General features: G+C 37.8%; 2 protein-coding genes across 3 annotated transcripts in view; one reads left to right on the top strand and one right to left on the bottom strand.

The window, feature by feature from the left end:
- Window positions 1–139: 139 nt before the first annotated feature.
- Window positions 140–4,852, bottom strand: LOC139961448 (uncharacterized). Its single transcript, XM_071960625.1, has 4 exons — window positions 4,522–4,852; window positions 3,734–3,847; window positions 3,035–3,112; window positions 140–2,719 (listed from the first exon to the last, which is right to left on the bottom strand). The coding sequence occupies exons 1-4, from the start codon at window positions 4,546–4,548 to the stop codon at window positions 2,081–2,083; spliced, it is 858 nt and encodes a 285-aa protein (XP_071816726.1). The 5' UTR covers window positions 4,549–4,852; the 3' UTR covers window positions 140–2,080.
- Window positions 4,853–5,397: 545 nt separating this feature from the next.
- LOC139961482 (uncharacterized) overlaps window positions 5,398–17,735 on the top strand; it is a 34,596-nt gene continuing 22,258 nt past the window's right edge. Inside the window, exons 1-8 of one of the 2 annotated variants that reach the window (XM_071960673.1) lie at window positions 5,398–5,532; window positions 10,244–10,443; window positions 11,036–11,211; window positions 12,165–12,301; window positions 13,661–13,764; window positions 14,412–15,681; window positions 16,013–16,111; window positions 16,405–16,520. In XM_071960673.1, the coding sequence (XP_071816774.1) occupies window positions 10,264–10,443; window positions 11,036–11,211; window positions 12,165–12,301; window positions 13,661–13,764; window positions 14,412–15,681; window positions 16,013–16,111; window positions 16,405–16,520 (2,082 nt within the window). In that variant the 5' untranslated portion in view covers window positions 5,398–5,532; window positions 10,244–10,263. Of the gene's footprint in view, window positions 5,638–10,243; window positions 10,444–11,035; window positions 11,212–12,164; window positions 12,302–13,660; window positions 13,765–14,411; window positions 15,682–16,012; window positions 16,112–16,404; window positions 16,521–17,735 lie in introns of both variants that reach the window. The other variant, XM_071960672.1, reaches the window with a different exon arrangement.

The raw sequence follows: 17,735 nt of genomic DNA, 5'->3' as shown, positions 1-17,735 counted from the left end.
TTAGCATTTCTTTTTCTTCTACAAACTGAAGTGTCAAAATTAGCTAGTAAATGCAAATAAGCTAGCAGTGTTTCTTCAATTTTTATAACAGTTATCATGGACAAGCAATTACTAATAAATGACCAAACAAGCAGGTAAATAGATTGCACACTTTCGTATTTAATATTGATCAAAGGAACCGAAAAATAGTATATATACAAGTAGTTCCTGTAGCTTAATAAAAAAGTAAAAGAATAAGTGGAATGAAATACATAGCTGTATTTCACATTCAGTTCTAAATAATGGAAAACATGATTGAATGGAACAGATTGTTAAAGCGCTCATCTTTACACACCTTTCCAAAATACATTCTGGAGATAAACATAATATTGTAAATTTATCTGAAGTTCCTAATTGAATTTTAAATGTTATAGAATTAAATCAATTCACTCTCTCAGAAAATGTTTCGTGAATCTGCCATGTGTTCAGTTTCTGCAATACTTTATTAACACTAACATTATACATAGATGGAAATATTTAGACCTTGGAGGGAGTCTTTTGTTATTTCAAAGTCACATAAAAGCTCATGACATTACATAAAATAAAATCTATAGTTAAGAACATTGGACAATTGTAACTCAGTTGTGAACAATCTGGGCAATGTTATGGAAGATATCTGGATAAGTTAATTTCAGTTTATTTGATAGGAAGCTTTTGGTAGTACTTACAGTATTTTAAAGTTTATTCTGATTAATGTTTTCTTAAAGTTAAACAGCTTCTTAATGGTAAACAAAACAAATTCCAGACTTAATTAAAAAATATTCATGGCAGAAGGTAAGGCTTTCAGTATGATTCATCTGCTGTGCTTTTGTCTTCAATAGTAAGATTGTTGAAAGTAGATACTTTCAGACTTGTTGTTTGAGCATCACTTAAAAAATGCATTACATTACATACTTAAAATACATTATAAACTTATGAAAGTGTCTATTTTACAGTAGATATCATAGCTTGTATTTTTAATCAATATTGTCAATATCCAATCGGTAAAACATGGATAATCCAGACCTTTCTCATCCAGATTCTGGATTATCTTGAACCAAAATCCAACCATTTGATAATTTTATCACACAGCATTGCTAGTATCCATTACTTCAACTTTCTTAATAAAACACCAATAAAAAATATTTTGTCATCGCAGACAAATATCACTGTTTATAGAATTTCTCAATACATAAGCTGCAGTATGAATGTAGGCACATTATTGTACAATACTGGACATTATAAACTACATGATGCTATTAATGGACCCTACTGTAAAAGACAAGCCATGCTCAACGTAGGAACTTTCTTCATCCAGACTTTTTTTGACATCTGAACGACCTCTGGTCAAGGCATGTCTGGATAGTTTTGTTGTACATTCACAACAGGATATTAATACATAAATATGTTTAATTACATGATAGACTACTTACTATCAGATACCAATGAAGCTCGACATTGGTTGATGCTAAACCCACAGAACCTGCAATAAACTTTCCCTTTTAACCAATCTATGCTAACGTGAAAACATGACATTAGTTATAATACGTCAAGATGTTCTAAAATTTCAACATGATAATAAAATATTAGAATATTTCATATGGAGGACAGATCACTGTTAAAGGTGAATGTACTCAAACTTGCACATGTAAATTGTACTTTCTTATTGAGCTAATGTCTAGATCTATGTTAGACTCATGGCTATACGATATCATATATAGTTAGGGGCAGTCTGCAGCATTGCTAAAAAATAAATTCCCACAGAGGGCACACATTATATTTTGTTAATGCACTCCAGTGAAGTATTTGACGTGAAATATTTTGTCCTCTGACTTGGGCATGAAATGGGATACTCATTACTACAGTTAATCACATTAATGAGGTGTTTGTTAATTGATCAATAACATTGAATTAAAGATTCCACTCTATAGGGTGGTTGTAAACAACTCAAGGCTGCAGACCAATTTGAAAGTGACACATCACTAGGTGTGTTGTACTGTACACCCAGGGTGTGTTTACGAGGCATTCATCATTATAAGTTAGTTACTTAGCTGACGTTATCTCAGCCTTCATCTGCAGCGATGATTTCTTGCACTGGCCGACCCTCCCGCTCATTGAGTGTGTCGCCCATAGGAGGTAAAGCAGCCATCGCTGTCTTCGGTCTCAGCACAACTGCAGGTAGTATCTCATTCTCGCAGTCATGCCAAACCATGCACTGGGCCACGCTGGATCTCGTGACAGGAGCAGAAGAAACTCTAGATCGTCGAGTGAGTCTACGAGGGACGTCGTAAATTGAGGCGACTTTTGGATTAATATAGCGGTTTGTCACTTCCGTCGGAATCTGGTCGCTCTCTACCAACCCCGTGTTCATATTGGTGTTCATGCAGGGATTAGGTTGTGAATGTTGATGAGTTACGCGATAGGTTGTTTCAAGAGGTGAAGTGTCATAATCATCTGGATCAGTATAAGGTGACTGCAGACTGATTACTTTATGTTCACGTGTCGGAGTTGTGTTGTACCTCTTTACACTTTCGGTGAGTGTTTGTGAAAGAGCTGACGTATCATTACCTTTATGAGTTTCCCTGTAGATGGATACCAGCGGACCAGAGCTGTTGATCTCTTTGGCATGAGGTACCCACGATATGAAATCAGGTCTAAATTTACTGGAGTTTCTGTTACTGACTTTCTTCTTACCAAGCCCCTGTGAAAATAAAAGCACACTTGGTAAAACTGGACTGTTTAAACAATAATAAATAAGGCCACAAATTGTTCACTGAACATTTTTTGTTTTGTATTAAAAGACTACAGAAGGTGGAATATAACAGTTGTCTGAAAAATATGAATTATCCATTACGCATTTAGATTTTTTTTTTATTACAGTTTGATAACAAGTTTCTGACACAAGTTCTAACTTAACCATAGGAAGTTAGTATTTCTACATGATCATATTAATCTTATTTTTTTTTGTCCCTTTAAAGTAGTTCAACTGAAATCACTTGAGAGAAATGTAACTTACGTCTTGAAATGACGTCACTGTGTTGAGGAACGAAAACCTATTATCATGGTGAGAAAAATTGTGCTGAGATGGCCGATCCTGTTGAAGAATTAAAATTATTATAATTGTAACACAGCAAGAGAAAATCATTTAAAATTTTAAAAACTGAACATATGCAGAACTTTGTATAATTACTGTACCAGTAGTTAAATGGTCTATGAGCATATTGCATACTGTACTCTGGTCTATGAGCATATTGCATACTGTACTCTGTAGCTTCACATATTTACATTCATAAATAGAGTCATTTGGTACTGACGTCTTCTCCCAATTGAAAAACAATTGTTGTACATTTACTTAAGTTGAAATAACACACTAAATGATACTCATGATTTTGTAAATAAGTAAAAAATATGCAGCAGTATATACAACTGTATGCTGCATTGTAGATCAGTGTGTAGCAATCATATAAACTGGAAATAATTTACCACGAAGAAAGACTATAACATGACAACTTGTTATAACACTGTACAATATATGCATACATATTGGCCATTATCTGTTGTATATAATCAGGAAAATACGTACCTTTAAAACAAAGAAAAAATATATATCTTCCTCGTCTGGTGAAAGTTTACTACGCAACTGCAAGATTTAGGCTAATTTCCTTATTTATATGTTATTGATACTTGACTGTTACCCTTTTCTTTTTTTACATACCTGTATCTGCCTCACAAACTTTTGTGGTGGAAATGGTTTAGATTCTTGTCTGTATCGATTTGTAAAGTCACTTCTTGATTTACTGCGAAAATGGCCATAGTATCCACTGGAAAACTGTCAAAGAAAATGTAGCTTCAAGATGTAATCACTACTACCCCAAAACATACAGTATAGTGGGCTCAATGTTAAGCCAGAGAAATATTAATTTCATCTGACTCTTCAAGTTATGCACTGCAGCATAGCCTACTGACTGCACCGCACATAAGTCCTATAAGGGTCACAATATTATTACTTAAAATTTCATGAGGCTGAACTACGTCCCCTGTTCTGAAAATTCTCCATGATTGAGGTTTGTCCCTGCCTTGACTGAGAATTTTATTATTTCATTATATTTCTGATCCAATAACATCAAATATATAACAACAAAAACAAGTACAAACAGAACGAGGATCAGGACAAGCAAAAGGAACTAAATTCCTGTAACCCGAAGGTCTGCATTGCCTAAAGATATAAAAATACAAATACCCTATATACAATATGTAAAAAAGGTTATTGCTCAGTGAAAGAGAATATGAGAACTGAATAAACAGTTTGGTCTTATTAGAGTGACAAAATAATTAATGCTCTCACACTTCCAAAATGTTATCAATAATAAAAATACTTTTGAAAAAATAGTACGTGTACATTATGCCATAACCTAGAGTTTGGCCTATGGTCCGAGCGCTATACCATACCTTGGCCCAGCTTGTGGCCTAGGCCTAAGTTACTCGATTATGAGTTTTACTTACCCAATTGCCTTGGGATTGTCCTCCCATGATACTAACTTTACGTTACTAAATGCCTTTCTGTTACCTTGGTTTATTATTATACTGTTCGGCTTATGCCACAAAGACGTATCCTATCGGTGAAAATATGCAACGATATATGTAATTCCCGAAAGATTTTCCCTCGACACTAACTTTGAAAGTGTGGAATTAATTGTAGGCGTAGTAATGGTAGTATCAATAACAGAACAATACATTGTACACAAACTGATCACATTCGTTGCTAACCATACACGCTATACAAATAAATGTAAACAACAATTAAACGGTATATCTCATGCATTCTGTGTACATGTAGTGAAAGTGGAACAGGTGCTCTATACATAGCCTACAGGGAACGCTTCACTATGGCAACGGAGATAAAGGTGAGATGCCTGTATCTACGGAAGCTCAGAAATATCAGTCTGAAAATTGGTTAACTCCCATTCCACAAACATATAGCATTTATTCAGTAACGTTAAGTAAACTCCTTCGAATAAGCAAACTCTCGCTTGTATTAACGTGAATGTTATTATATTGGCATTATGAAATGTCATACATAAAAAATCATCCCATCGTTTGTCATCAACATATTTGAATGTTTTGACCTAGATGCCATTCTGTGTTTTAAATTTAGAAGAGTAGAAAGCCTGTACATTCAGGGGAAGGTGGGGGGGGAGCACATCCCCTGTTAAAAGCTACGCCTTATATAGTACCTCCAAAGTGGCAATACTGCTACAAGTAACCATATTTAAAAGTTTGAGGGCCGTGTTTCGATCTTACCAGGATTTTCTGCAGAGGCTAACCTTACTCAGATATCTATGGACTTAATAGGCTACCGTAGTTAAAGCGGCGGGCAACTTTAAAGTCTGTAAAATTCGCAAGGCGCGGCTGCGAGCGAGAGTCGTCTGCGTTATAGACTATATACTTGCCGCGCTCAGCGTGGAGAAGTGTACAAAGTGCCGTGCACATAAATAACTAGAAAATTACAAAACGGTACGATTAATATAAGCACTCATCATGCTGACTCGAGAAACGTGTTCCTAAAGTGTTTAGTAGCCGAACTTTCAAGACCTGTGCTTAGGCATAATATAACATAAGGTATCTGGCGCAAACTTGCTGCATGTATATTAGCCCAAGTGAAATAGTTATTAGAAATTAGTTATGGCTAAGTTTAATAATACTAACTAATATTAATAATAGCCTAACCTAGGCCTAGGCCTGTATGAATAGGATAGGGCCGTCCGAGCAGTCTAAGTTGTTACTGAGTTAGGATAAGGCTGACCTTATGTAACTAACGTTGCTAGTATAGTCAGTAGTGCAAAGTTTGGCATACTGTGAAGTTCGGACACCCTAAGAAATACACGATTTTACCATGACAACTTACAGGAAGAGCCAAATTTCACCAAAAAGTACGAAGCTACAGTTAGTTTCTCTCCAAAATGGCCCGTGTGCAAGAAAATACTTACATATTAGTCAATAAAATGACCGAGATATATGAAGTCTGTTATAATTACTGAAAAAGCAACTGCGCCACCAATTTTATCACCAGCGCCACACTGTGGGTTGCGTACCCGAACTTCGCAATACTCTAGCAAAGAAATACCAGTTCCACAATCACGAAGAATCTTCTTGGAATACAACGTGAAAACAGTTTGCAGGAAAGAAAGTTTGGCCGTGTATCGTACTATAACACAATTCTCCCACCATATGAAGTTTATTTTCCGGTGATTTATACCAGAAGATTTAGTTTTGGGGTGTTTTAAGTCTTAAGTGTCCGAACTTCGAAGTCACCATGCTACTAGTATCCCATATGATTAACTTACTGCCTAGGCTATGTTATGTGTATTTCATGTAGCCTAGGTCTAACACTACACTTAGCCTCTAGTCTAGCTTGTATATATTTTTATGGCTAGGCCTAGGGCCCTAGATAATTTCAGTTGTTACCATTGATTGAGTTAAGTTAGAGTTTATAACTAATAATTAACAAGCGTGGTCTGGTGCAACTTTAGTTTGGTTAAAATTGCGCATAGGCTTACTATTTATTATTCTTGCTTTCGTAGAAAAACGCATGTTAGTTGCTCATAATAGGCTGTGGAGGGCCCGGATTGGGAAGGGCAGGTTATGTTCTTTATGGGGTCAATAAATTCCTGAATAAAAAGCTGAAGTTTGACCATTTTTTTTTTTATGTTGATTAAATTGATGGTATGACTGTTTTATTCTAACCATATATTCACACTGCTCATTCTAATTAAAATATATTTTCACTTGCAAAGCTATTCATGTTTCCCCATCATTTTCATGATCATTTTCTTATCTGTTGTTACGGTAAAGGAAATGCATGAAGTCAGTGGCGGAGCTAGGGGTATTGGCAGGGGGGTGAGAATGGTCTGTAGGGGCGCTTTCGACACTATCAAAGCGGAGCGCCACCACAGGTTGGCGCGGAGCGTACAGAAAATTTTTGAGTAAAGATTGCAGGAAGTGACCCTTTCCGGGCCTTGCTAATTTGCAGATAATCGAAAAATAAATAGGTGTCATCGCCATTTTGTCAGAAAATTACACCAACAAATTGTGACAAATGTCAATAGGTAGATGAGAGCGCAAGTCAATAATCGCGAATAAGTATAAAGTAGTAAAACGCTGAAAAGGGCGCCAGCAGTCCATTTGAGTCCGTCAGGGGGGGCGAATCTGTATGGACGCTCCGCCACTGCATGAAGTGCCAAGCTTTTCTCCTTGAGTCTTATTGCTATTCGGGATAAAACTTTATCTCCGAAAATCCTTAATTTAAGGTTTGCGAGATAGCTACAGTATTTGAAATATGGTTTATTGGTGTGCTCGGTGTATCGTTGCCTATGTTGCTAGTATTGTGTAAAGGAGAATGTGTGACATGTAGTGTCGTCTTCAGACATTTCAACCTGGGAGGCACGGGGAGGGCTAAGCACTTAAGAACTATATATAGACTGATAATAAATTCAACACATTCTCAAAATTTTCCTTGCTTCAAGCAGTTTGACTCCTGACATTTGCAAGTATAATTTTACCTAGGGCCTACTTCTGTTGGAAGCTTGAAATAGCAGATCTAGTAAACCACTGAGCGAAATCAGAGAGAAAGTCAGCATCCATTTTCTTTTAAAAGAATGTTATTATTGTTAATGCCCTTACTATCCCAAATTTACCTTACACCATCATACTATTCTGGGCTGGTGGTTATTATGCATTAAGGGAGTTCACTGTGCTTCGGTAAATGTTAGCTTTGGGATATTATTCTTGAGGTTTTATGTTAAATCAACAGAATACTTTAGGACTTACACCGGGGAGGACGTTGCTTTGGTTAGGATTAAGAATGTTAATGATTACCACTCCCGACTGGTCAAACTTATTAAGGTTGTCGTTTGATATATTTTGATTAATTAACTTATATTTAATGAGCATTATTGGTCTTAAAGTTTAGATGGTCTGCCCTTGCCTGACAGCATTGCTGGCATGACTTTTTCTTCTTAATTAATACAATATATCCTCTCCCAAGAATAAGCTAAAACATCAGCCATCATTGGTACTTTCGACGTCACTTCTCTTTACACTAACATCCCTCATGCTGAAGGTATCGCAGCCACGTGTGCAGCTCTGTTTAAGAAGGTCCACCCTTTGTCCACCCATCTCTGACATCAAAGTTCTCATGTAACAGGTTCTCACCAAAAACAACTTCACGTTCATGGACAAGCATTACCTTCAAAGACACGGAACAGCCATGTGTACCAGGATGGCTCCTTCCTTTGCTTGCCTGTTTATGTCTAGCCTTGAAGAACGCATGCTCAGTATAGCTCCGTGCCGTCCTCTTTTCTGGTGGCGCTACTGTACATTGATGACATCTTCTACGTTTGGACCAGTGATGAGGATAGCCTGCTCACCTTCATCAATCACATAAATTCTTTCCACAGCACCATCAAATTCATCTCTGATTACTCTCACCAACAAGTTAACTTTCTCGATGTGACTGTTCGCAAGGAACACGGTTCTCTCTCTACAGACTTATACACCAAACCCACAGACACACACCAGTATCTCCATTCTTCAAGCTGCCATCCCTGTCACTGCAAGTCTGGAATTGCCTACAGTCAAGCACTTCGTCTTCATCGCATTTGCTCTAACAATTCCTCTTTCATTCGCCATACAGATGCTTTGGAAAAACACCTCACTGCCAGGGGCCGTAGTACCAGAAGGGTGCGTGAAGCCATTCAGAGAGTCAGCTCCCTTTCCAGATCATCTACTTTGGCAGTGAAGGACAAAAAGGGACAAGATTGCGACAACAAGCTCCCCCTGGTTGTTTCTTTCCACCCAAATCTTCCTCCTTTCAGCAAATCACCTCTAACAACCACAACATTCTCCTCACTTCAGATAGACTCCAAAGAGCCGTCCCTGAAAAACCCATCATCGCCTACAGACGACCACGCAACCTACAAGACCTTCTTGTGCGTGCTACTGTTCCACCTCTAACTTTTAACCCTACACCCATTCAGCATAGTACTTTCAAATGTGATCGTACTTCGAGATGCATCATCTACAGCCACCAGGTTGTTGAATCCAATTCCATCACCAGCCACAGCATGCAACTCACACAGTACACAAGACTAAGGGTCACATCACTTGCACAACCACTATGTCATCTATCTGATCTCTTGTAGAGTTTGCGGTATCCAGTATGTTGGCAAAACCAAAACCACCCTCAAGAAGTGATTCTATGGTCACAGTCAACACCATGAAGACTGAGACCCCAACCCCAGTTGAAGAACACTTTAACCTTTCTAACCATACCATTAACGACATGTCCCTACAGGGGATTGAATCCTTAGGCAGCAGAGAGAGGCTGTGGATGCAATGCATTCACACCATTCAACTACATGGGCTCAACAGTCAGGAAGGACATGACTCACTTTTCTTCTGTCCCCCCTTCCTCTCCTCTCCCCCTGTTGGTTTCTTTCTTTCTTCTCTCGATCCCTTGTCTACTAATCCCCTTACATCTATCTTGTTGTGTTCACCATGCTCATTAACCTGTCTGTATTCTGTGCATGTTTTTGTCCCTACTGTTACTTGTCATTTAGCCTTTGAAGAAGATCCTGCTAGGATTGAAACATCAGGCCAACTTACTTTTACACAAATTTGCCCTGTCTGGAGGTACTTTTGATCAGGGGACACACTACACAAACTCAGAAACGTCTAATCAAGGTGCTTTCAGTTTAAGACAGATAATGATGTAAATGTGGTCTCACTACTAACTGGAAACAAAACACTGAACTGGCAAATTCAAACTTTACATATTAGCAAATTTATGAGTTGAGGATGAAGTCATGTATACAATTAGGACTTAGAGTGCCTGCCCTACAACAAGGCTTAGGTTTAAATTCCAAGCCACATCAGGAACTAAATTCTCTTGACCTAGCCTATTTAGAAATTGCTTCTGTGCAATGTTGTTGAGCAGAGCCTTCCCTGATTTGGTATCTCTGGCAAAGTGGTAGATTGGTTCGATGTGGAGGACTGGAGGTATTCCCTTGTCTGTCAAATACCTTGAGTAAAGTGGATTACTTTATTGTTGTTTATTACTGCATATCTTGTCCTCACTTTGCCATGTTGAACTTAGGAGTATTTGTATGCATTGACCAGACTAAGTAGCATGTGTTAGCTTATCTGCTTTTTTTGTTTCTTCCCATAGGCGTCCTTGCATGAAAGTCGATGATGCGAAGATATATGGTTGGTTCTTTGGAGACAGATGATGTTGGTCTCAAGTCCAGTCAGAGTCTCAGGAATTCAGAGCAAACATCATCCCAGATGGAGAATTCACAATGCAGCTCTTTTGATCTGTTCTCTCAGATGATGTCTCAACAGCAGGGATACAACTCTCAGCCTAGTGAGGTAACCTATACCTTAAAGTGTTCTGTTAACATTTCTCTTCTGCCCAGGTATGTTTCACAAACTGTATTTGGGGGGCTCAGGAAAATGTGGAATATATTCGAAAAGTGCAAAAGGGTACTGATGACATAATTGTTCCAAGTGCCCAAACTGGCAAACAGAGTCAAGTCAAGCTTAGCTTATAATGCAACAAATGTCACTAGCTATACTCACATTGTATGACATGCTTCTAAGCTAGCATGAGGGAAAGGTTGGTACAGTAGTTCTCATCAGCAAAACCTTCTGAATAATATACTTGGGTGAGTTTTTGAAAATTGTTTTTGCAAGAATAAACTAACATATATACTTCTTATCACCTGTTCACTCCTACTTTGCAAACTAGCTTCCAGATAACTCTGTGTTAGCAGATCATTCATTGGTCAAGTTGCGAAGCAATAGAGGATACATGAGCAATCATGTAAGATTAGATTACAATAATTCAGTTCTGGACTGGAGATGACTCAGATAACAAACCATTGGAACCTTAATTTTATTATTGTTATTTTGGTATTAATTGTCTTTGAATGTCTTTCTCCAATTTTATTACTCTTTGCAGGCTTCACAAGTTGCACAGAAGTACTACACAAAGTTTACCTCTAAACCATCCTTATTCAGGAATACAGGAGGGAAGGAAGTGACAGCACTTAGTGACAAGCCTGGGTTAACAAGACAAAGAAGTTTTCAGGATCTTCAGGAATTTCAGAAGCAAAAAATCAGAGACAAAGAAGAACGGTTAGGAACCACTTATTTCCACATTATTGCATCATATGTAGTTGTGGACAAAGTCCACCCCATCCCAGCCCCATCCTGTTGGCACTTCAAGGCAGATATGCATTTAGCAAAAGGAGCATATTTTTTACAGATATCTTCAATTTTTTTTGTGAGATTGCGATGGGGTTTAATGAATGTGAAGGAAACACATTGCCAGCAGGATTATTGACCAAGTGCCCACCTCTACATATGGATGGCCATCATGTAAAGTTGGCATTGTAAAAGTGTTTTTGTTTTGCTGAGATTTTCCTTGATGAACTTGAAAGTTTCAAACAATGATGGTTTGATTCTATGATTGATTTTTCTTGAACATGATTTTATGTACTATTTGGGTCTGCTTTGACCTCTTGTCAAGAATTGATGACTAAAGTTCATTGCACACTGGAACAAGTTGAAATCATGCAGTCAAGGCATGGTGAAATGATATCAGGGATATTAATTCCTCTTGCACACAAAAGAATATTGAATTTCTCCATAGCTGATTGGTTTTTAGGTTAAGTGCAAGCCAAATAATTTTGAAACCTATTTATGTGTATCTCGCAACTGATGTCATGATGGAATGTTGCCTTAAAACTTGAAAGGAACATTACAAAAATTTATAATTTCAATGAGGTGAAGGTAAAGTACTGTATCTTGCAAATTTCAATACAGAAAAGCCAAGTCCAGCATCCATAACAAATGATTGTCTGTATTTTAGAAGTGTATATCTTAAATGGTCAATATTATATAAAGTGCACAGATCTTGTCTCAGTTTTCTGTCTTGATTTTTCTAGCTTTTATTTCTTTAATCCTCCTTTAATATGAGTATTAATGAGTATTAATATGAGTATTACATTGCAATAATTGACCAACTGTAACCAATTTACTTACCTCACATTTCTCATTATTTTTCTCTTGTTTTGTTTTGGTTTTAGGGACCTTATATGCACTCTTATCAGTCTTCTCAAAGAAAGCACAGATGAAATCAAGAGTGTAGTGGAGAAACTGCAAACTGATGTGCAGACACAAATATCAAGTGCTTCTGTGAAGACGGAAGAGGCCCTCAGAAAAAGTGAGATTTACATTCTATAAGCTTCAATAAGAGTAATTTGAGCAACCAGACATGAGAAATGTGACCAGACAGAGAATACTGTAAAATGTGAGGCCTCAGGTATCAAAAGTCACAATCTGATCTTTGATTAACAACTCGAAAGTAATGAGAACCTTCAGTCTTTTATAAAAAGTTACAGTATTGTGGATGTTAGAACTTGGAAATTAATAGCTTCGGAAGTCAAATGCCAGGGACTGATGTAGAGAACTATGATCAGTGTGTTTGAATGTTTAATAATCCTACTTGAAAGAACAACATACATCAATCATAAAAGTAGTCACATTTGATTAGTAATTGATGTGTTCTCTATTTTGTTTGCATGTGTATACAGCATTAAGAAAGAAACATTTTGCTCATTAGTTAATCTACATGCCGTCATGTTTCGATAAAACATTGATCATGAAACAGTTGTCACAAGTTTGGTTACAAGATCCGTGAGATTGGATATTGTTTAATGAATTGACGTTATGAGCAATTCCTAAACAATAATAGACCCACGGCTATTAGTCTAGGTTGTATTGCTGTAATAATTTTTAATTTTTGAGAAATCTTTAAACAGCTGAAGTTAATCCATTAAAGTGACTGGACTATGTAGTCTAATACATAGATCATTAGGTCAGTTCATCAGATGCAACACAAAACTCAAGACTTTTATAGCCTGGAAATTAGACACGTTTATAATGTGTTATAAATTTTTGAGGGACAAATAGTGTTGAATGTCATCCAAGAAATTGCTGTTGTTTATATGATGTAATATAAGAAATGTTTTGATATTGTTATTAGAATACATGAAACAATGGATAACCATGAACATATTAAGGCCTTAACTGAGGAGCTGATGTCGTCATTGATTTAGCCGTACGGGAACATTCCACAGATTCACCATATTTTAAAGTTATATATCTTGAACACTCTAATTATAGGTATAGATACATTCCTAGCTCTAATTCTGTTTTCTTAAGACTACACCATGTGAGGGCTAAACTTCTGTCTAAAATCATCCTTTTATTTGTATTGAATTGTTTTTGCCACATAGTAAACATCTACTGTAGGGGCCCTAACATCAAGAACCCCCTCCCCCCCAACCTCTATACCAATAATTTTAACAGCAGTGATTTTCATGTGGTTATAATGTTGTTACAGGCAACAATTTCAACTCCCCTGGCAGTTGATCCTACTGCCCCTCCAACTCCCTCCAACTAACGTCCTGATTCGCAAATAGGGTCCTTTCACTTGATGTAAAAGGGGATTGAATATTATACAAACTAAATAATTCTTCCTGCGCTTAACTTTAAATTTAATTCTCTCATTTAATTTCAGCCTCCCAGTGCTTTCAGGATTACACTAAAGATATCTTTCAGGAAGTCATTAACAAACTGACTGTTTACCAGACAACTAGCCAAATGGAAAATAAACTTCAAGAGGTACAGAACAACAATATTGTAATTTTACAACTCTTTCTCCATCATATCCATTATTCTACTTGTTTAGTCCAGTAGATGATACCTTTGTTTACAGAGCACTGACCAATGTGCCAGAGTAACTGTCGTGAAATAATGCTCATTTCTGATTCAGGATAGCAGAGAAAGAGCAGAAATTCAAAATGCTGCCTCTGGGGTTTGCACCCTGGAAGAATAGTTTGTTTTATTCCTTTTGTTTTAGCTTGCTGAACGCTTTGCCGCAGGAACTGCCACTGAAATACTTGACTCTAGAAACGTTTGGAAAATGACTAGTGTTGCACCATACTCATGCAAGTTGTATATTGCAGCAACAGAAAACCAGCTTATTGTGCAAGAATTCTATTTGATAGGTTATGTGTGTGTTTGTAATAGGTAGGTACGTACAAATTCTGAATAAGAATAAGACCCTATTGTTTCTTTGTGTTGACTATGTATATTAATAAGTGAGTGGGGCTTAATGTCTATACACTCAAATTTTGTCCATAGAATCTTGTAATAAGATGATTCAATTGTGGTATGTGATTTGGATCATCTCTTCAAACTTTTCTTATTTTTTGTATTCAAGAATGTACCTCATAGGAACCCCAAAACACTTTCTGTTTACATTTCAGAAAGAAGCAGTTGTTGAGACTCTACGATCTGAGCTTGAAAATGCCAGAGCCACAAGATATGATGAAATCAAACAAATTCTCCAAAAGACTTCTTCAGAGCATCACAAAGCAAACATAGAGGAGGTTAATAAGATCCTGGATGACTCTTGTAACAGCTGGAAGCTGGATCAACAACATTTTCTAGATGAGTTCTGTAATACCGCTGCTACAAAGTTGGAAGAGAAACTGGAAGATGGTTTCCGGAAGGTTGCTCAGGAGTGGAATAAGGATTTAGTCCAAATTGCTCAAGTCGCGGGTGCATCCACAAGTGAATCCCAGAATATCTCCGTCAGTCGTGGACAGGTATCACCATATCACTTATCTCGGGGCCATGCTGGTAGCAGACTTTCAAACTCCAAGCCTCATCAGTATTTACCACCTGCTATCCCAATACCACATCACAATGCACCATTGACTGCTGTTCACGGTACAGCTGCCTCTAATCAAGCCTCCCTTAAACCAACTATGCCTTCTGTGCCATCCAGGGATGGTAGAGTACTGCAAAGTACACTCAATCTCATGACACAGGAAGTTTATGTTAACGGACAAACAAGATCAAAATGTCATTTCACTTCAAATCAAAATCACAATGCCCTTCCTGAGCAAAGAACAGAATTTGGCAGTCCCTCTCTTTCTCAGCAGTCTGTGACCCAGCCGACACTGCGAACTCCCTTCGCAAGATGGGGTAGCAAAGGACCATCCCCCGTTGCAACCGTAGCCCCGCTAGTAAAGGAAACTATTCAACAAGTGATTCCTAGGGGTGGCCAGTCATCTGTGGCACCAAGCAAGCAGGATATAAGAAGAAAAGGAAAGAGAAATAATTACTTACCTCCACAACGAAGATCAGCGAGACTGAAAGAGAGAAAGGTTGGTGGAAAACAATATCCAGCAGCCGCTTGCTACTCACAAGAACGTAAAAGTCAGACCCAGAAAAGAGATGCTTATTCACATGGATATATGACCAAGATGAAGCGTAAATCACAAAGTCAGTTAAATTTTGAGATGGCACGTTCTTCCCAACGACGAGCTGTCCAGAAGGATTTTTATGGTTTGAATAATGATGAACAAGTCATCCAGGTTCCAAGAAGACCAATGGAAATGACTGGATACGTTCACTTTGGTGAGAATCACAATACATCATGTCACGAACCTGTGTTTGGAGCACCAGTAGTGACGTACAATAGATCAGGAAAAAGAAGCGGAAATCAAATGAAGGAGGTTTTTCAAACAGGTATTGACTTGTAATATTTGATAGAATATAGTCTTGCGTCAGGACACTACAGAATATTATTATATGCTGAGTTCCACCACTAAACTTTTTTAAACTATATTAATTATGTTGGATAACATAGTCATAGCAATTTACTATGTGAAGATTCATATATTTATAATTTATCAAATTGCCTTATGGAATGTGTAGTCTCTTCTGGCAACAAATCAGTTTCTGCTTACTTGAATTTACGGTCGTTGATTTGAGAGTATTGTTGAACTAAAGGACAATCAAAGCCAAATGACCATATGAAATCATTTCTCCTTTGGTCTGCAATTTAACTTGTTTACAGTGCCACAGTTTGTTTCTAACTATGGATCAGACAGTGACAACTCTTCAACGGAGGGAACTTTCCTCTCTGCACAACATCAGGGAGTCTCATCATCTCAAGGTAATGAATACAGTAAGAGCATTCTGCCTGCCCATCCCACTGTACCACCGTACCACAAATTGCCAGTGCTGAATCGTGGTGTAATTCATCAGTTAGTGTTTAGGGATCATTTCATAACTAAGGTTACAAGTTTGTGACATTATTGGTGTCCTGGCAACACACAGAACTAACTAATTATGTTTTATCATGGTTTCCTTAGCTTTGTTCCTTTATAGTGAAAAGTGCAACTGTGATGTATGAAAATGATCTCTCTGCTGGAATTATGAGTGAATATATCTTTTAAATAAAAACAGATCTTTTCATCGATGCTATCGAGGACCAACAGATAAACACATCAGATGAGGAGGAAGAAGAATTCAGCCCATGTTTTCTCCGCAACGTTAAGGACAACCACTGCACAGATGCAAGGGTATTTATCTAAGGGGGTAAAGTTTAGAGAGTTTGTGTTGGGGGGGGGGGGTGAAGTTTAGAGAGTTTGTGTTGGGGGAGGTAAAGTTTAGAGAGTTTGTGTTGGGGGTAAAGTTTAGAGAGTTTGTGTTGGGGGGCAAAGTTTAGAGAGTTTGTGTTGGGGGAGGTAAAGTTTAGAGATTTTGTGTTGGGGAGGTAAAGTTTAAAGAGTTTGTGTTGGGGGGGGTAAAGTTTAGAGAGTTTGTGTTGGGGGGGGGTAAAGTTTAGAGAGTTTGAGTTGGGGGGGTAAAGTTTAGAGAGTTTGTGTTGGGGGTAAAGTTTAGAGAGTTTGTGTTGGGGGTAAAGTTTAGAGAGTTTGTGTTGGGGGAGGTAAAGTTTAGAGAGTTTGTGTTGGGGAGGTAAAGTTTAGAGACTTTGTGTTGGGGGTATCGAGTTTGTGTTGGGGATGGTAGAGAGTTTGTGTTGGGGGGGTATCGAGTTTGTGTTGGGGATGGTAGAGAGTTTGTGTTGGGGGGTATCGAGTTTGTGTTGGGGATGGTAGAGAGTTTGTGTTGGGGCGGGTAGAGAGTTTGTATTGGGGAGTATCAAGTTTGTGTTGGGGAGTTTGAGAGTTTGTGTTGGGGGCGTGGGTAGAGAGTTTGTGTTGGGGGTAGAGAGTTTGTGTTGGGGTGTTGAGAGTTTGTGTTGTGGGGTATCGTATCTATCGTACCGTACCTATCTATCTATCGTATCTAATCTATGGTATCTTAGCTATCTATCATATCTTGCTACACCTACGTATTCTTCGAACTGCTAGTACACCGTTCCTAATGGAGATCTATCCTATCCTAACTATCCTATCCTACCTATCCTATTCGTATGTAGTAATCTACCTATTCGTATGTAGTAGTAATCTACCTATCCATATGTAGTAATCTACCTATCCGTATGTAGTAATCTACCTATCCGTATGTAGCAATCTACCTATCCGTATGTAGTAATCTACCTATCCGTATGTAGAAATCTACCTATCCGTATGTAGTTATCTACCTTTCCGTATGTAGTAGTAATCTACCTATCCGTATGTAGTAATCTACCTATCCGTATGTATTTATCTACCTATCCGTATGTAGTAATCTACCTATCCGTATGTAGTAATCTACCTATCCGTATGTAGTAATCTACCTATCCGTATGTAGTAATCTACCTATCCGTATGTAGTAATCTACCTATCCGT

This window comes from Apostichopus japonicus, chromosome 20, assembly GCF_037975245.1.
Source record: "Apostichopus japonicus isolate 1M-3 chromosome 20, ASM3797524v1, whole genome shotgun sequence".
Classification (NCBI taxonomy): domain Eukaryota; kingdom Metazoa; phylum Echinodermata; class Holothuroidea; order Aspidochirotida; family Stichopodidae; genus Apostichopus; species Apostichopus japonicus.
The sequence above is the reverse complement of the archived record's forward strand: the minus strand, read 5'-3'. Positions and strand labels throughout refer to the sequence as shown.